Source organism: Mizuhopecten yessoensis, unplaced genomic scaffold (genome assembly GCF_002113885.1).
Source record: "Mizuhopecten yessoensis strain PY_sf001 unplaced genomic scaffold, ASM211388v2 scaffold1723, whole genome shotgun sequence".
In the NCBI taxonomy this organism is placed as follows: Eukaryota; Metazoa; Mollusca; class Bivalvia; order Pectinida; family Pectinidae; genus Mizuhopecten; species Mizuhopecten yessoensis.
Window position 1 is genome coordinate 69054 of NW_018404189.1, and position 21336 is coordinate 90389.

The window sequence follows — 21336 nt, forward strand, 5'->3', positions numbered from 1 at the left end:
CCACTGCTTCATTAACTAATATTCTATGTACCTGTCAGATCCACTGCTTCATTAACTAATATTCTATGTACCTGTCAGATCCACTGCTTCATTAACTAATATTCTATGTACCTGTCAGATCCACTGCTTCGTCAACTAATCTTCTACGTACCTTTCAGAACCACTGTTTCATTAACTAATCTTCTACGTACCTGTCAGAACCACTGCTTCGTCAACTAACATACTACGTACCTGTCAGAACCACTGCTTCGTCAACTAACATACTACGTACCTGTCAGATCCACTGCTTCGTCAACTAATCTTCTACGTACCTTTCAGAACCACTGCTTCATTAACTAATATTCTATGTACCTGTCAGATCCACTGCTTCATTAACTAATATTCTATGTACCTGTCAGATCCACTGCTTCATTAACTAATATTCTATGTACCTGTCAGATCCACTGCTTCGTCAACTAATCTTCTACGTACCTGTCAGAACCACTGCTTCGTCAATTAACATACTGCGTACCTGTCAGAACCACTGCTTTGTCAACTAATCTTCTACGTACCTGTCAGATCCACTGCTTTGTCAACTAATCGTCTACGTACCTGTCAGAACCACTGCTTCGTCAACTAATATACTACGTACCTGTCAGAATCACTGCTTCGTCAACTAACATACTAAGTACCTGTCAGATCCACTGCTTCATCAACTAACATACTAAGTACCTGTCAGAACCACTGCTTCGTCAACTAACATACTACGTATTTGTCAGAACAACTGCTTCGTCAACTAATATACTACGTACCTGTCAGAACCACTGCTTCATCAACTAACATACTACGTACCTGTCAGAACCACTGCTTCGTCAACTAACATACTACATACCTGTCAGAACTACTGCTTCGTCAACTAACATACTACGTATCTGCTTCGTCAACTTACATACTACGTATCTGTCAGAATAACTGATTCGTCAACTAATCTTCTACGTACCTGTCAGAACTACTGCTTCGTCAACTAACATACTACGTACCGGTGAGAACCACTGCTTCGTCAACTAACATCCTACGTACCTGTCAGATCCACTGCTTCATTAACTAATATTCTATGTACCTGTCAGATCCACTGCTTCATTAACTAATATTCTATGTACCTGTCAGATCCACTGCTTCATCAACTAACATACTACGTACCAGTCAGAACCACTGCTTCGTCAACTAACATCCTACGTACCTGTCAGATCCACTGCTTCATCAACTAACATACTAAGTACCTGTCAGAACCACTGCTGCGGCAACTAACATACTACGTATTTGTCAGAACAACTGCTTCGTCAACTTACATACTACGTATCGGTCAGAAGCACTGCTTCGTCAACTAACATACTACGTACCTGTCAGAACCACTGCTTCCGTCCCCGCCTCCTCCACCATCTCCAGGGACAGGGGAGGTAACTACATCACCCTCGGCAGATTGACGCATCATGATAGACAGCTTTTGTCCAGTACTGCTTTCTCCGACACTGACTCCTTCCACACCTGAATAAGTATAAGTAACACACATATAGTAAGAACAACAGGAAACATCAAAGTGTTTTAACATTGATGAGCTCTCATGACTCAAAAGTAAATTGCCATTGTAAAACATTTGTGATGAATAAAGTTCTGCCAATCATTAGCACTTGAAAAGAGAGGCTTTCCTAACTGTGATCACAAGGCCTTCCCAAACTGTGATCACATGACCTTCCCAAACTGTGATCTCATGGCCTTTCCAAACTGTGATCACATGGCCTTCCCAAACTGTGATCACATGGCCTTACCAAACTGTGACCACATGGCCTTCCCAGTTAATCAGTTGAGTTGCCTATCATCTACAACACTTATTTTGACATCTAGCTGAAAAACAAACCTGGCCTGGCATCACTGGCCCCAAGTTCTCGCTCCAGACTCTGTCCAACAGTGTGTGACCGCTCCCTCTCCTCTTGACCAATAGTCTGCTCAACATAGAGGGGTCAAGGTCAGGCAAGATTTTATGAGAGATGAATATAATCTGTTAAGAGATACAATGTATCAGTGCTACTCAGTACACTGCCAAGTACATCTTCAATGTTGAGGAGTTATACTCTTAGGAGTTTTAGTTGGGCGTTTGCTGTGAATGCTTCTTGCAAACTTATAATTGGGGCAGAGAGACGTGCATGACAATGGAGGAGGATGGATCAGAAAAAGTTACCATACTATGTTTTGCTCTTATGACCTGACGTTTCTACATATCTTTTCACCTTTCTTGCTATTTCCAATTCATCTTCAGTATCTATCTCACTGCCACTAGGTTCGTCTCCTGTTTCTGTCTGATGTGGATCTGTTCTCCTATCCTGGTTCCTTATTACCGTGGGAACCAGGTCTTCTGTACCACCTCCATCTGAACCAAAATGGCCTCATTTAACAACAAAATGTATATAATTTTTCAGTATACACATTTTTTAAGTCTCTTCAATTCATGAACCATGAGTTTATACATCAATTCAGGAATTAGGGGCTATTCCAAATAGCAATCTATATGGAGGGGGAGCACTTAAATTGATCATTTATGGTTGGTGGGTTGTGAAATTGTATAATGGGACCCGAGAAGAAATACTTTCAGCTAGTTGGAACACCAAAAATGAACCGTAACAAGTAACAGACTCAATAACATAAATAGTAAAATAGAAAGTGAAAATAGCTCTGGATGATCTCAAAGACACAAAACAAAGGATACAAAAACATTAGGTTATCCCTATTTAAATTGCCACAAGCTTTTTCTTTTACAAATATGAAAACCTCTGGTGTAATATATATCAGTCCTCAAAGGGTTCTGAATATAAACTCGGAGTTCATTCCTCAAATAATTGATGAGCATTTCAGCTCATTGGGTATGGCTACCATGTGAACCAGTAACATACAACATGATAAAAAGGCACATAAAGTCAAAATTGGTTATAAACAATACTGTTTAGTTTTGAACCTTGGCAACAACCAGACCAAGACGTACCCTCAAACAAAGTCACTTTGCTCAGACTAGGAAAAGGGTCCATCCTGCCGTCAGCCCCTTCTGAATGAGGAGGTGAAGTAGGTTGTAAATATTTAGTGTCAAGTTTTCCATCACCAACATTAGTGCCTGTTTGTCAGTAAAACAGAAACATAAGAACTGTTAGTGTTAACAAACAAACTGTCTAAGGTTAGTTATCAATACATTCGTGGCAGAACTTTTACCAGTGAACTTGTCTAAAACTCAAACAGTGCACAGGATAACAAGACTAGGATACATCAGATCATCATATAGAAAACAAGTACGAAAATCCTACACACATGATTAATTTCACATAAATAATCAAAAGATTTTTGTATAAAATAAATAATTTGCACCTCTTGTTCAACAATTAAGGCAATGCTTCAAAATCATTCTATAACAACTAAATGTCTAAGCTAGTCTACATGCCCGCCACTTGTTCTTCAGACAGTGTTGAATGTTGTTAACAACATCCGATATAAGATCAACCTGTGTTCCTATCCTCCATTCAAATAACTTCATCATTGGGGACATTTATAGGTTTCTATTCCCCATCTTAGCCATGTTCTTGTTTTAAGTAAAATATAAAGTACAAATGTTCTGTAGCGATGACGACAGAAAAAGAGGAATGACTTGTTTCACCAGTGATTGCTATTTTTCACTGTACATGTAGATTAACAATCAATACCTAATCTATCATGTAAAGATACTAGTCTTATTTGGGGCTGTAATATGTGTACTAGCATAATGTTAATACAAACCAACAGCTTACCTTTCCTCCTTTTACCTGGTGTGTCCTCATCACTTCCAGAGCCATCAGCCTCATCAAAGTAACTGAAGTCAGCATCCAGTTGATTCAATTCATCTTCCATGAACTGTATCTCTGGAATTGTGACGTCAGCATCATTGTCGCCCCCTAGGAGTGCCTCACTAAACACCAGGGACTGCCTGACTTCCCCGTGGGGGGCTGGGGCAGGCATTAGGGAAGGCTTCTTTTTGACCGTATCTATGTCAGGACGGAGCCAGTTGTTCCTACTGTCACTGTGATTCCTCTGTGAGGATCTCTGGCTACCCTGGCTTTGACTAGGCTGCACTTCCTCCACAACATCTTGAGGTGAGGTGTGCAGAGCAAACACACTGGTTGATAAATCTGGGGAGAAAACCAACGAAAAGTAGGAAAAACACACTCCTAAACTATGTTCTATTACTTATGCTTTGTTTTCACCGCATTATAAAAATCAAAACTTGATAAGAATAAATAATTAAGTAAAATAGAAAACAATTTGATTTCCTTTGACAATAATTATGAAAAAAGGTATTCTAACAAACATATTGATCACTTTTGTTGGCCTGGATGAAAGTGCACAGATGGGGTACATTCGCGTATCCGGTTAAAACGGTTGAATCTGTAAAGAAAACGACAGGCATAACTCTGGACCAAGGCTAACCTTAGGAAAATTTGGCACGTGTAGATTGAGGGTCCAAACTAAAATGCTGACTATTGCCAGTTTGCATTATTTCTTTCTAAAACAATGTCAAGTCACACGTAGTTTTTAAGACACGTTACGTAATTCAGTAGACGGATGAAAGAAGGTCATAATATTCTTAATACACTGTTCTTTATTCTCCGAAACTGTGCATTTTTAGCTCTGCTTATAGATATTCGTGGAATATTTCTGCGCCACACGTACCGTTTCAACCGGGATAGGCGAATGTAGCAACTGGAGAACCTGTAGAAAACACATGGTGTGGCAATACTTGTTCACGTCCCTAACCCTAATCCCGGCCGTCCTGGGGAATGGTGAGTGTGCTATCCACAGAGCTACCCAACCACCCTTACAGTGTAATAACAAGTCAGTGTTGTAAGCTACCCAACCACTCTTACAGTGTAATAACAAGTCAGTGTTGTAATTAAGTTTTCTCACTTCTACATATGTAGATCTAGAGTGCACAAACAGTATGTGGAACACTCGTACAAGAATCAAGATATATGTATTACATGTTAGAGGTGTTTATCTTATCTGTACGATGTGTCTTACACGATAAATATGTGTCTTATTATGTTGGTATTGGGTATCGGAATTCCATACTTAGGTTTATGGTCTGGGATAAAAACCTCAGCCAGCCTTGGTTCTTACACATGACTTTGACTTGTTTTGTCTACCTCTAAGTCACATGACTTACCATAGTATTATTGACATATAAGTCACATGTCTTACCCTGGTATTGTTTACCTCTGTCACATGTCCAACCCTGGTATTGTTTACCTCTAAGTCACATGACTTACCCTGGTATTGTTAACCTTTAAGTCACATGTCTTACCCTGGTATTGTTTACCTTTAAGTCACATGTCTTACCCTGGTACTGTTTACCTCTAAGTCACATGACTTACCCTGGTTATGTTTACCTCTAAGTCACATGTCTTACCCTGGTATTGTTGACATATAAGTCACATGACTTACCCTGGTATTGTTAACCTTTAAGTCACATGTCTTACCCTGGTATTGTTTACCTCTAAGTCACATGTCTTACCCTGGTATTGTTGACATATAAGTCACATGTCTTACCCTGGTATTGCTTACCTCTAAGTCACATGTCTTACCCTGGTACTGTTTACCTCTAAGTCACATGTCTTACCCTGGAACTGTTTACCTCTAAGCCACATGTCTTACCCTGGTATTGTTAACCTTTAAGTCACATGTCTTACCCTGGTACTGTTTACCTCTAAGTCACATGTCTTATCCTGGTATTGTTAACCTTTAAGTCACATGCCTTACCCTGGTATTGTTTACCTCTAAGTCACATGTCTTACCCTGGTATTGTTGACATATAAGTCACATGTCTTACCCTGGTATTGTTTACCTCTAAGTCACATGTCTTATCCTGGTATTGTTAACCTTTAAGTCACATGACTTACCCTGGTACTGTTTACCTCTAAGTCACATGTCTTACCCTGGTATTGTTTACCTCTCAGTCACATGACTTACCCTAATATTGTTGACATATCAGTCAGATGACCTACACTCAACACTGTCCGCCTGCAGATCATGACTTACCACTCATGCCATCCACCTGTATCAGCCCTAAGGATGAGTTTCTGCTAGTAGCATAATCTTTTTTCATGCTGTAATCAAACAGGCGATAAATTTGTTAGTTAATCAATTGTCTGGAATAGAAACAAAACTGTTTCCTGGCAGAAAAAAATACTGATATATTTTAAGGAAAATACTTTCCAATAAACAATGAATCTTGATCTATTTTTACTTCAAAGTATTTCCTTCTGAAATTTTACTCTATAATTCACATGTGTTTTAAATGCACAATGAAATCAGAAGTCACAGATACATGTTATTAAAAGGATCGCAGAATGTAAACAATCTTGTCTGCTACAAGTTGGGTTTACATGCCATAGTTAAGTATAACAAACATGTAAATACTGCATTATATTATTTGTACAAAAACTGATGTTGTAAAAGGTAAACCACAAACTTACTCGGGAAACTGTTCCAAACCAGACCATGTTTCAAGTGGTTCATGTGTCTTAGCTGCATTTTGCAAAGATCTACTCTCAGTTACCTCCCTTGGAGATAGTTTTGGAGATTGATCAAATGCACTGAATGACAATCGTAGCTGGTGCTGCTGTGAAGGGAGATCTAGGGCATCAGAAGACAGGCCAGAACTGTCCACATCTATAAATGACCCTCCTTTGACTGTCTGCTTCACAGGATTTCTGTTACAGTTGTAATACATATAATGAATACACTCATATTAACATTTGAGGTGCATGTCTAATATACATATGTATGTATATATAGGTAAATGTACTTGACCCTACTAAATGAAATTAATTCAAACAAAAAGATAACAGCTGGCACTTGGCATCCATTGCCATCCAACTTATAATGTTAACTACAGCTTTGAGTTAATCGCTTAAATCAATGCCTAGTGTTTTGGAGTGCAAACCCTAATCCTATATATTTGTAAGCTGACAAACTAAAATGTCAATATGTGGTACATGTATGTTAGTCACAGGAGTTCTAATGTACCAAAATGATTCTTTGAAAATAAAACTGTTGATACAATCAGGAACATCACTGCATCTAATGACTTGCTGGCACATTTACCATTCTTTTCTCTGTCAGCTCAAATATATGTCATATCAAAGACCATCAATAACAAGAGGCCCAGAGGGCCTGTATCGCTCACCTGGATATCTAAGCAATGATGGCAAAATATTCTCCAAATGAGATCCAAGGGAATATGCCAGACCTCAAGGTCAATCCTTGTAGCATATCTGTATTTGATTTTTTATGCCCAGTAATTTTATGTATGGTTATGGGGTGGGGATCTGAACTGTTTCCAAGCTGTGACTCAGAAACTAGGTCCCTAGGGTTGTGGCCAGACCCCAGGATCAATTCTAATATCATGACTGCATTCGTCTCTTTATGCCCAACAATTGTATATGTAGTTTTTGGGTGGGGATCTTAACCGTTTCAAAGTTATGCCCAGGGGTTAAGTCTCCAAGGGTGGGGCCAGACCCTAGGGCCATCCTGGAAGCAAATGTGCATTCCTCTCGTTATACTCAGCAATTGCATATATGGTTATATGGTGGGGATCTCAACCATTTCCAAGTAAAATAAAAATAAATTGGCCCCACCCCTTAGCCCGGGGGGCCAGCCCCACCATTTGTACAATTTTAAATCCCTGCCTCCCATGAATGCTTCCGACCAAATTTGATCAATTTTCATGTTTTACGGAAGTTTTACGGAAAAAGTCGTTAATAGCAATATACTTTATATAGCCAAATTGTCCCCTTTTGGCCCAGCCCTCAGCCCCCTGGGGGGTCAGCCCCACCATTTGTACAATTTTGAATCCCCACCACCTAGGGATGCTTCCAGTCTAATATGGTTGATATCTATCTCTTCCAGAGAAGTTGTCGCTTAAAGCAATATAGCTAAATAACCCTTTTTGGCCCTGCCCCTCAGCCCCCACGGGGGTCAGCCCCACCATTTGTACAATTTTGAATCCCTGCCTCCCATGAATGCTTTTGATTAAATATGATTGATATCCAGTGCATAGTTCTACAGAAGAAGTCGTTTGTAGCAATATAGTCAAAATGCCCCCTTTTGGCCCCACCCCTCAGCCCCCTGGGGGGTCAGCCCAACCATTTGTACAATTTTGAGTCTACAACACCTAGAGATGCTTCCAGTTAAATATGGTTGATATCCAAATCTTAGTTCCAGAGAAGATGTCGCTTAAAGCAATATAGCCAAATTGCCCCCTTATTGCCCAGCCCCTTGGGGGGTCAGCCCCATCATTTGTACAATTTTGAATCCCCACCACCTAAGGATGCTTCCAGTCAAATTTACTTAAATTCCAATACGTGGTTAAGAAGAAGAAGTCGTTTAAAGAAATTGTTGACGGACGACGGATGGACGCCGCGGTATGGCATAAGCTCACCTTGGTCCTTTGGACCCGGTGAGCTAATAACAATACAACTGTTACAATTCTGATGTATGGACCACATTGAAATGCTGATTGTATTAAACTGAATACATCGATGTGTTCTGTTATGGCTGCCTACAGTAAATCCATCAAGTTGATGGCTAGTATCTATGTCAATGTGGAATATTATATACTAATTCACCACCGTCCATTTTATTGTAATTCAGGATATTTATATTTCATCACAACCAAGTAGTTGATCTGTCAGTAAGCTACCTGTCTTGTCGGGCAGCTGTTGAGGCAGCCAGAGGATGAAAATGGTGCTCCTCTATAGATGTAGAAAAGTCATCACTGGTAGACAATTTTGAATCCATGATTTTTCTGAAAAGAAAAGATGAATACTCTTACAATGGTTATCTTACTAGTACTTATGAGAGCTGAAAACAATCTCTATGGTACATTCATTAAAGCCTGGTATCCAATCCTGTTCTGCTTATCACTGTTTCATAGAAATTGTACTTTGACTTTATCAGACACATAACTATCATAATTTTATGATATTAAATATCAATGTTGTAAGGATTTTCATAAAGATGCTTACACATTCCGGTAATGTCATTGATGTTAATAGAGGAGCATGTCTCTCTGTCTTGATAAAAGTAAAAACATGTTGAAATAAGTGCATTTAATCCACCACCTGTCAATCTGTCATACTAAGGAGTTTATTCATTTTATACTGTAGTTGATGGCATTTATAAGTGTACACACAGTTCCACTGCTACATTGACCGTGATGTAGTGATCCTCTTGGTCATGTCAAGGACAGGCGTTTGGAATACAGACTGGACAAAATTCTATCAATCAATCTATCTATGAATACTGCCAATGACAATGACAAGTTTTTATTTTCGCAAACTGGTTAGTGTAGAGAATTATATACATGTATATAGTACAGTTTACATATGAATCATGGTGTTAATGGCCAGTGTTTATTCGCTCAATTATATTTGCTTAAGGAATTTTATAAGTGAAATTAGTTCTTCATTATTGACAAAATTAAATCATGTATTAAACTTGATAGTACTAGGACTTTCAAAATAATATCTCGACATACATTTTCTTCTGTTTTGCAGTAGTTGATGATCATTACAATTAAACAAATAATGATATTCATCTCCAATTTCATTTAGGTCACAAAAAATACATTTTCTATCTTCTCTTGGAATGTTATTCCATCTACCACATTCAATCGGAAATTTAACATTACAAATTCTAAATTTACAATAAACATTTGTTAGTCTTGGAGGGAGATCTAGCAGGTATTTTTCTAATACTATATGTCATTTTTTTTAAATTCCGTAATTGGTCCCTTTAGGTGAATTGAAAACATTGCTTCTCCAATTATTAATGAATTTATCTTTGAGTTAAAAACATAATCAAAACATTGACATTTGAGTTTGAATTACGTTTTCTTGCACTATTTGAACTTAAAAACTAATTATCTGTAGTCAAATAATAGTGAATGGCTATCTATTCTAAGACTACATCATTGTTATAACTGATTTGTTGACACATTTATTTATTTATAAGTATTTTTGCAAAAAGTGATCCGATTTGGGTACCGATTCGATTTGGGTACTGCCACCTTAGGGTTAAGAGTAATATGATCACAAATTTACTTGTGTGTACCTCACGCTTCAGCAAGATTAATACATGAAATACATATATTTCTGTATTCATATTAGTAGGCAAGCATTTCCTAAGTCTTTCCTGTTATACCATTGCACAATTGGACTGCATGATTAGTGCAACTTACTACCATTCATAATATTGTTTGTATTGTATGAATTAATCTTGTGAGATGCATTACTACAACTGAAATCATTGCATGGTTGCTCTGTTTCTTCAAGTTAATTATCATATTGTATGTTGTGTATTTCACACCACTGTATGGCTATATTGTACGACTTCGTGCAACGGGTTCTACTCAATGTATGATTGTATTGTAAGACTTATGTAACAGTAATACTGTCTATAATAATGCTGTATAATTTATAGTGTGATGCTTGTAATACTGTTTATTACAATGTTGTATGATTGCTTAGTACAAGAAGTGTATTACTATCTATACTATTATATGATAATGTAGTTTGAGGAGTGTAAAGATGTCTATTATATCAATGTGTGATATAATGTATGATTAGTGTTATACTGTCTATCATCATAATTATCACCGTATAATGACTGTAATAGTACCTATTATATCATTGTGTTGTGTTTATAGTACTTTATGGTATGATGGGGGGTACTATTATTATTCTCTTATGTGTGTGTCGGTCCATGTGCAATGTGTGTGTCACTATGTAAGGGTGTGACCATGATTGTGAATGCTCTTTCTTCTCTTTCAATAGTGTTGAATTGTACGTGTATTGTTCGTTATTTCTGTAACTCTTCATTTCTGGAGGAAATGAAGGAAATAATTGTGAATGATTTTGTGATTAAGCTTGAGCTGCTTATATAAATGATTAAATATGAAGTTTTCGTCTCTCTTTTTATTACTCGCTAGTGTCACACATAATGTGTATTTTGAACGCTTTCTTGTACCATCTATCATCATATTAAGATAAACAGTAACACAGAAATACTGCCCAGATTCATATATAATGACTGAACTGTACAGTTCCCGGATTTAAAGTTAATCCATCTTAAGTCACTGTGACTTTCTCAAGGCAATCTATATTATAACTCTGTATATCGTAGGTCTAATAATAGGCTTTGTCTTCACTCTGACATCTTGAAGAATAAAACAAATCCCTCCAATTTTCATGTTCTACATACACAAGAAAATAAACATAAGTTAAGAAACGAGTATCTAACACCTTCACAACTTGACGCGCGCATTTTCAACTGATCAACTCGCACTGTTTACTGCACATACAGTGCACTTTCCAATCGATGAAGTAGGGAACTGTGCTAGCCTTGTTAAGTTGACGGGATATGCCATGTGTTTATAGAAAGTTCTTCACAGATCATTTCAAAAGATACAGTTGACCCATAAACTCAATAACTTGCCTGGTTTCATGACGCAATCATAATGTTGATAGTGTTGGGGAATTTCTTCTTTTGAATATCCGCCATTTTCATTTGTATCGGAAATTGTGTCGGAGCACGAATGTAAAGAGAAATCTGATTGGTCAAAATGTTTTCCCATTCAGAAGACATTGGCACCTCGCTCAACACTTTCACGCTGAGCGGAGTTTGTTCCCTGACAAATAACAATAATTTTAATCTTGAAATATGATTACGATTAAAAACCATCAGTTTAAATAGGAATGACTTTAAGTCGAACTTCCACTAATATTTAAAGGTCACGTCAGTCGCCTAAACCTCTGGTATCTAATTATATAGTAAGGGTTGAGAGATTGCCTTACTTTTATAGCTAATTAAATCAGAGACGTATATATTGTAATATAAGTCTCTGATTAAATGCTAAAAAAGTAGATGTGTATGTTTCAGCACGGAATTAGATAAAGTCCGTGGTTTCAGGTAGGCCTAACATGACATAAAAAAGATAGGGTAGGTCGGTAGGCCTAGGGATTTTTATTCTTTATTTTTGATAATTCAAGAAATTACAAAAAAAAGCATTATTTTGACCAATCGTGTTCCTTCTTTTTTTTTTTACATTAGAAATATTTGTATAGTTTTTCAAATTTTAATATGGCATTTAAATTTGGTTTTTATACCTATCTATGAAGTAGAAAGATGTCATAAAGACGCTTACAATTTTTACCACGTTCAAATTTGGACGATTTTAAACTTATTGAAGAGTCGGAGGTGAAAACTAGGATCGTCGGGTTACCTGAAACAAACATATTTTCTTTTACCTTAATCGAGCGGAGCGACGGCATTTTTTTCTGAAGATGTAATTCTAAGCTATTTCAAGTTCTGCCGAGCGCAGAAAGCAAGAATTTATCGCACATTATTTCCATTGACAAACAGATCGAATGATCCTCCATAGAATCGTTTTCTGAGTTTGCGGTATTATTCAAGGTTATATTTTATAACGTAAGATAGAGTATTTATATTTCATGATGGCCGAGCGGAGCGAGTGTTAATAATTTCTGTTAAAAAAAAATGGTTAAAATGTAGATTTTTGGTTAAAATGTTGATGTTTGCGTGTCAGGCCCTTAAAATGGTCACTTTTCAAAGTTTATAATAATAATAATATAAAAAATTTATATAGCGCCGTATATAATTTGTAAAATTACTCTAACGCGCTTTACAACTTGACATATGGATAATAGTAATGGTTATAATTGTGAAAACAAACAAACAAAGGCTTACAATCACTTTTATACATTTAAGCAAGCAATGTGCACATACTTGAATAAATATAAGGGTGGTCTTTGCAAGAATTCTAAAATTCAGACGTGAAGAGGTGAGTTTTGATGTCCCTCTTGAACTTGGCCAGTGTATTTGCCTTTTTAATAGCAGATGGTAAGCTATTCCACAACGTAGCCGAAACCCTCCAAAGCATTTGTTTCCGTAGGTCACAGTACGAGATTTTGGGACACACAACAAAGATTCTGACTCCGACCGCAGTGATCGTGACGGCTGATACAGGGTTACAAGCTCCTGTAGGTTCTGAGGAGCTGTTCCATTCAGTGCCTTGTATGTGTACACCAGAATTTTGTACTGCGACCTGTATCGTACAGGTAACCAGTGCAACAAATAAAGCGCAGGTGTAATGTACCTCTCTCTTTCGAGTTCGAGTAACTAGCCGTGCTGCAGTGTTCCGGACCCTCTGCAGACGACTAGTTATAAGGGCATAAATATGAGTTAGATTTAACTGTTCGTCTTTTATTGTGAAATAGTATGCATACGTATGTACAAGGGCAATACCTAATGAAAAGGATGTACACGCCAGGCTTTGATGCCAACATTGGTTATTACTCACCTGATAAAGTGATGCTAAGGAGGTTGCTTCATTGTCTTTGAAATTTTTGAAATTTATATTTTTAATTGGTATAATAAATCACTCCTAATGACCATGTGTACTTAAAACCACAGGTGAAAAATACAGGTATATCGATTTATCATGAAATAGACTCTACCTTTGAAATAACACTTTACCTATTTACCTAAATCCAAACTGGCCTGAACTATGTGTGGTACTATCAATCTACATGTTCTTTTTCAAAAGACGAAATTAAGAGGCTTGTGAAAAGTAGACTGAAGGATCAATTTATACAGAAATGGTTTGATAATATTCTTAACTCCTCTAGAGGACAAACATATTCAATATTAAAGACAAAGTTTGAACAAGAAAAATATTTAATTAAACTTAATACAAATGATAGGAAAATAATGTGTAAATTCCGTTCTTGCAATATGCATTTACCCATAGAAAAAGGAAGATGGTTAGGTATTCCTCGTCAAGAAAGAACCTGTACATTATGTAATTTGTACATTGGAGATGAATTTCATTACTTATTTATATGTGAAAGTGTTTTAGTTAAATGTCTAAGAGAGAAATATATACCAAAATATTATTTCACTTATCCAAGTCAATTAAAAATGCAAGGATTGTTTAATATATTTAATGTAAAAATTTACACAAAACTTTGTAAATTCATAGAAAAGCTTGAAAAAATATTAACTTAATTTCTGTACTATTTGTGTACTTCTATATGTATCTATGCTATGTACAATGTTGTAATTGTGTACATCACACGCCATGTATCATACTTACTATATGTATGTGACCTCTTGTTACACACGTAAGTGTGTCGGAGTGAATAAATAAAACTTAAACTTAAACTTAAACTTAAAACCACAGGTGAAAAATACAGGTATATCGATTTATCATGAAATAGACTCTACCTTTGAAATAACACGACCTATATACCTAAATCCAATACTTGGTATAGTCTTCTCCCAACTGACAGGGTGATCACCATACCTTGATATTAGAACAATAAGATTAAGTAGCGTCAGTACGGTTGGCCTTGACCACTGACCTGACTGGAGACCCTATTAATATATATACAATGGAGGATTAATCGCATATTGTTTAGAGTATAAGTGGACTCCTTGTTTGGGCAACACCCTTAGGCATATATAGATATTCAAACTGCTGGCCAGGGGAAGCCATAGAAAATCATAGTTCAAGGGATGGTTGATATTAGAAAGAAATCCCATATGAAATAGAGGAAAACTTCAACAATCTTGGTCTAGATTATTTTTGGACACAGAAAAAATGGTGTTGCCCGGGCAACTAGGGCAACACCCCTGGGTCCGCCACTGAGCGTAACCCCTGTATATCGAGGATGGGATTTTTAGTAGTTTGCTTTGTATTAAACGAAAAAAATAATCACTTATAATATTTTTCTTCTGTGAACCCATCACGTGTGGGGCAAATCAATTTGGCAGGTACCACGGCGAAAGAGCAGAGACGTATAATAATGTATTATACGTCTCTGGTAAAAGGTCCTGTTGTGAAAAGCCCGTCATATCGTTCGTTCCAATTCCCTTTATTTCAGTCTTACACATATCCCACATCTTCTTTATATTTGTTTTGTTTTCTTTCCATTCATTTTTTACTGATTTTATTACAGTTGTGTATATGCCTGGTCAAGTTTTAGTCGCTATTCGATTTCCAGTACCCTAGATCCCAGTTGATAGGTTGTATATTTAATTATATAGATACTAGTTGATGGTCTGTACTTTTTTTTATGATAGCTGGTCGTGTATAAGGTTTTATAACTTTTGGTATCATTTTCTGGGATATAAGATAGAAGTCCGTCGCAATGTAAATGGACTCTTCTTTGGATTTACTAGACGCCATACCAGGGACGTATATATACTGTCCCTGGCCATACATAATTAAGATCGCTGTCTTTTTTAATGTGTTTATATTGTGTACTGGTTCCAGGAGTTTATAAGACGATTTTCTAAATTCTGGAGTTTGAATTTCGTTCCAGTCTCCTCCTATTGTTACTATCCTCGATACTCCAGGGGTTACGCTCACTTACGCTATTTTTTCAGAGGAGCGACACTCCATTTCAAAACCAGTCACTTTTACCGTTACGCGACCGCAATATTCTTTTGATGTTTATCAAAGGATCGAACTAGTCTTCTTGTCTCACCCACCATCCTCGATATCCCGGGCTTACGCTCACTTTCACTCTCTACACCCCCGGAATATGTAATAGCAAAACTGAAGGCACGAAAAAAACTGTTTGATTGGTCTCAGGAAAAAAAACTGACCAATCGCTAGGCTGATACCTGTCCTTTGAAGATTACAAAGGAGAGACGCCCGACTTCAAAGCCTGTCAATTTTTACAGTTACGTGACCGTGAGATTCTTGTGATGTACATCAAAGGATCGAACACTTATTGTCTCATCAATGAGGTGGCACACCGAGCATTCACATATTCCATGTGTGTAGAGAGCGTAACCCATGGAGTATCGAGGATGATTATTACAAGTCTTTGGCCAAATTCTTCAATACATTTAGAAGACTGTATTTCTATCTGTCTATCGTTTGTGGGAATGCCTTTGCTACGGTATGTGTATGCTCATTTATTTCAATGCTGATACTTACAAATCTTCTCTCGTTATCATAAATAGAGTTAATTAGTTCATAGCTTAGATTATTTTTATGAATATTGTAACCCCTTTACTGTTACTTGTTTCAAAACTCAGATTTTTCTTCCCCCTCTTTGAAATGTGTTCCTTTACTAAAATTACATTTCCCCCTGGTTACACCATTCATAAAATCTGTAACATCTTTCTTGGTTTCATAGCCCTTTTGTATTAAGAGTAGATGTGACATGTTTTTTTTAGTTTTTTTTTTTTTAGTTTTGCATTTGATTTCTCCGCTCAGGAGAGAGGACTTCGGATGTCAGAACCGACACACCTGGACTTTTGTCCCCTGTCCGGGGGGAGGGAGAGGACTTCGGATGTCAGAACCGACACACCTGGCCTTTTCCCCCTTGCCCTGGGGAGGGGGAGGACTTCGGGTGTTAGAACCGACACACCTGGCCTTTTTCCCCCTGCCCGGGGGAGGGAGAGGACTTCGGATGTTAGAACCGACACACCTGGACTTTTTTTCCCCGCCCGGGGGAGGGAGAGCACTTCGGGTGTTAGAACCGACACACATGGCCTTTTTTCCCCTGCCCGGGGGAGGGGGAAGACTTCGGATGTTAGAATCGACACACCTGGACGGTTCTTTCTCAAAGCTATCCAAAGTCCTCTGATTGCCTTGGGATGTGTCACTGCTTCTCTTCAGTCTTCCTCTCTTCGTCTTTGTTTTTCTTTGATTTCCAGAGTTTCATTGTTCTCTTTATTTTCGCAGGATTCATCTAATTCATTTTAAGATTTGAAGGCGACTTCTGTTGTGGGAGTCTGAATGTGGGAGGAAACCAGAGTACTCGTAGAAAACTCATGTGGTCGAGCAGGTGACCCCACACCTTTTCACGTCGTCTTGTTCAAACCACCATCGTATGTAGATGTGCATGAAGCCCTGGAGTTATGTCCCTGGAAACGTGAAATTTCTCTCCAGAAACCCTGTAAGTAACTGTTTGATGGAGTTTTTGGTAACTTGGCACAATCAAAGTACGCCATACGTTCATGTACATGAAGACAGGAATTTGTAATTGGATTATTTCACCTGGAGTTATAGCCATTGAAACTTTAATTTCTGTCCAGGAACCTTGCAAGCACGAGCTTACTTATCTTGAGATCGCTCACAGTTTCTTTAATTTCTTTCAGTTTTGGCTCATATATCAACACATCTTTTTGGAGTATTATACGTTTTTGCAAGGGATGGGGTCTAAAATCTAGGGACGTCTGAAGAAAGGACAACTGTGATTGGACCTGGACACCGACAGTTTTTGGGAATAAATCAAAATGCCACAACCTCTACTCACGTATTCACGAAACCGTTCTTGTGCTCAAACTTAGATACTGTGTTCAGCCCCGAAGACTTGTTCCTGTGATAAAATAAAATGTTTTAACATTTAATGAACGGGTTGGATTGATTTTTGACATGAAGCCGAATATCGTTTTCATTGACTTTTTGGTTGTAATATAAGTCACTTACAAAAAACAGAAGGTTATGCACAATTTTCATGCTTAGACACAAGAACGGTTTCATGAGGTAGTGTCGGGGACCACGACATCCTCATGTCGACTCCGCTATCCATTGTCATTCACTAGAAGCCACTTCGGCGTACTCTCCATCTCCAAGATAAGTCCAACATTTAGGACCTTGGTGACGAATTCTTTGGGAATACATATAGAATGTAGGAACACTTCTTTCTGAACTTCAATAATATCCATTCCCAATAAAGTACCAACGTCACACAAGACGGAAACATGGATCAACCTTAAATTAGACATCTGAACAGATAAGCAATACCGAAGTGGGAACAAAACCGTACTTCGAACTCAGAATTGTTGAAACTGAGCAGATTAAACAAAGGAACGATTACATAGAGATCGCTGAGAAAGTGTAAAGAGACGAAAATCAATAATTCTATCTTCTGCTTCATCGACGATCGAGACCGAGTCTCACATAGACCTACAAATACATTAACTGGGGGAGGGAGCGCACAATGAAGACCGAGGTAATAATTAATATGCGCCTTCAACTACATGTAATATGTGAACAGTAGCAGTCCGGTTTGTATGCAGAACCCAAAGCGATTTCTGTCCTTCATCATGAGTAAAAGACAAGAGATGTTGTACCCTGAGGAACTAACCGGCCTCTTGTATCGACCATTAAGTATATCATCCTCTCAGTTTAGCTCTGATTTTATAAGTTATATTTTAGGACTATGCCGTCATTACATCATCGTCAACGCCTGGATAGGCTAGACATCGTAACAAAGCATAGTGCACCGAAACTTCTGAAAGAGCTGAAGTCTCACATGGTTTCTGGACCAGACATCAAGGCCTTCGATAAGGTCACCGATGGATAATGAAGTTTTGTACAGCAGAAGACAATGTGCCATCGTCGGAGGGAGCAAATGGTTAGAGGCAGGTGTACTGTTGTGTACCACAGGACACTGAGAAATCCAAAGGATGTGCCAATTTGGGCCGTCTGGTGGCTATCTACATACCTTGGGGTTATGCCGTCATGATGAAATGAAATAAAGGTCAGCATGGTGATCATTCCGAGATATAAGGGGGTAAAGTGGGGACCAAACACACAATTTTTTTTTTTTTTTTTTACAAAACTACAAACTTTATTCATCATTTTGGATGTAGGAAATGAATTATATTATAGGATGACAGAAATAACAAGTACAAGACATTCAGTCCGGCAAATGCGTCATTATGAACATAACACATAGGAGGTATAACCCAAAAAACACATGCAAAGGGAGTGATTAGCAAGTATCTTGTAGTCAGCAACGACTACTCCTGGTTATGATCCCATCATTGCAACATCATCGATGGAAGCAAAGTCAACATGCTTTTTTCTGAAGAGTATAGTCAAGGGATTGCTTATACTACATTAACTTGAAATAGGACGAAAGGAAACTCCTATTTGAAAATAGTGATTGTAGATGCAAGAAGCCAAACAAAGCAAACATGTTTCTGCACCAGCTGGCAATTTCGGCTATTTAGGCCTCATCTGTGGTAAAACACGTCATAGAATGAAATGAACAGTGTCTAAAGTGTTCAGAATCATATGTAGAATACAGCAGAAAGGAAACGTTACATACAAATGTATATACTTTTTGCTACAACAGATATGTGACCAATGCCAGATTAAATCACAGCTACAAGGCTGCAACCAACATCGGGAACAGAAAGCCCATCAGCAGAGTTAACAACGTCTAGAAATACTATCTACCAATATAGTTCACCGGTAAACAGAAAACGCTAAGATTCCAGAATCCAGTTGCGAGATTTGAAGCAATAATCTCCTAATTCTTATCTGGAGAGAAAGGTAGCCCGACGGCAATGTTGAGCCATCTGGGATGGAAACACTTAGCAGTCAGAATGGCAAGAGACAGCATTTCATTGTCATCTTAAACAAAAGTAATTATATATCGTCTGAGTAACACTAATCTAAACAGATGTACTTGTTTCATGCTCGTTTAAGTATTAGTGCTCTTTTTTTATTCACATCAAATCTACTAACTTCATTGTCATATAAGCATCGCTGTACTTAGCTTTATTGTCATTTCAGCAATTTGTCCTTACTTCATTATCGTCTGAGCAACATTGTTCTTCCTTACTTCATGGTCTTCTGAGCAACATTGGTCTTCCTTACTTCATTGTCGTCTGAGCAACATTGTTCTTCCTTACTTCATTGTCGTCTGAGCAACATTGGTCTTTCTTACTTCATTGTCGTCTGAGTAACATTGTTCTTCCTTACTTCATTGTCGTCTGTGCAACATTGTTCTTCCTTACTTCATTGTCGTCTGAGCAACATTGGTCTTCCTTACTTCATTGTCGTCTGAGCAACATTTTTCTTCCTTACTTCATTGTCGTCTGAGCAACATTGATCTTCCTTACTTCATTGTCGTCTGAGCAACATTGATCTTCCTTACTTCATTGTCGTCTGAGCAACATTGGTCTTCCTTAATTCATTGTCGTCTGAGCAACATTGTTCTTCCTTACTTCATTGTTGTCTGAGCAACATTGTTCAGAAAGGCCTTGCGGTTGCCCAGTGATTAAGGGACAGTCACAAGGTACTGGCCGCAAGTCAGTGGTTTTTCTCTGGGTACCGGGGTTTTCCTCCGCCACTAAAACCTGCAAGGTATGTCCTTAAATGACTATACCTGTTAATAGGACGTAGAATCTGGGGTGGTTTCTTCCTATGTTCTGGTAAAGGGTACATTGAAGATAATACACCTGCTTTATCTCACTAAGTCGAAAAAGGCGACTAATGTCGGACGACCTAAAGAACTGGGAGTTTTCGTCTGTGTCTTAGATTAGGAGGACATTGACCTGCCACCCCCCATTGCATCATTTGTTGCTTTTCCATTTCCTAACTTTTCTGCTTTCTATCTACTTTCTCTTTCCGGCAGTGTCTCCCTAGGTGCCTGTTTGCATGTGGCCCTGGCTGTTGTGTCTCCCTAGGTGCCCGTCTTCATGTGGCCCTGGCTGTTGCGTCTCCCTAGGTGTTCGTTTACAGGTGGCGCTGGCGGTTGTGTCTCCCTAGGTTCCCGTCTCCATGTGGCACTGGCTGTTGTGTCTCCCTGGGTGCCCGTCTCCATGTGGCACTGGCTGTTGTGTCTCCCCCGGACCCCGTCTTCATGTAGCCCTGCCTGTTGTGTCTCCCTAGATACCCGTCCTCGTATGACCCTGGCTGTTGTGTCTTCCTAGGGGCCCGTCTTCATGTGGCCCCGGCTGTTGTGTCTCCCTGAGTGCCCGTCTTCATGTGGCCCTGGCTGTTGTGTCTCCCTAGGTGTCCGTCCCCATGTGGCCCTGGCTGTTGCGTCTCCCTAGGTGCCCGTCTTCATGTGGCCCTGGCTGTTGTGAGGTCATTAAATCGCAAAGAAACAAACAAGCCAAACTGTTCCTATTTCGTTGTCATCTAAGTAATAGGCCAAGTGTACTCCTGAGTCATATAGTTGTCACCTATTGTAGCAGTTATCTCCCCTTTTAATGAGATTGTTTTATACCCTGGTTTCCTTTACAAATGTTATTTCTCCTTCAAATTTATGAGAGATGCCGTTTCCAGATTTTGACCTGTCACTGGTTCTTGAGTGGTTTCATTACAACTATATGCCGATAGCTGTCGTGAAGATGCAATACCTCATTTAAGCTTTGATCACTCATTTTAAAGAAATATATATACAAACCTAGATGACCCTCAGGCCTTAATAACAAACCTTG

The 21336-nt window shown here is 38.4% G+C and overlaps 1 protein-coding gene across 1 annotated transcript in view; it reads right to left on the reverse strand.

Moving 5' to 3' along the window:
- Positions 1-11628, reverse strand: part of LOC110467151 — a 62670-nt gene extending 51042 nt beyond the window's left edge. Inside the window, exons 1-9 of the mRNA XM_021524104.1 lie at positions 11548-11628; positions 8753-8857; positions 6525-6761; positions 6088-6155; positions 3804-4181; positions 3014-3139; positions 2265-2404; positions 1895-1979; positions 1380-1524 (exon numbers count right to left, since the gene is read on the reverse strand). Of these exons, the coding sequence (XP_021379779.1) occupies positions 1380-1524; positions 1895-1979; positions 2265-2404; positions 3014-3139; positions 3804-4181; positions 6088-6155; positions 6525-6761; positions 8753-8850 (1277 nt within the window). The 5' untranslated portion in view covers positions 8851-8857; positions 11548-11628. The remainder of the gene's footprint in view (positions 1-1379; positions 1525-1894; positions 1980-2264; positions 2405-3013; positions 3140-3803; positions 4182-6087; positions 6156-6524; positions 6762-8752; positions 8858-11547) is intronic.
- Positions 11629-21336: the final 9708 nt, after the last annotated feature.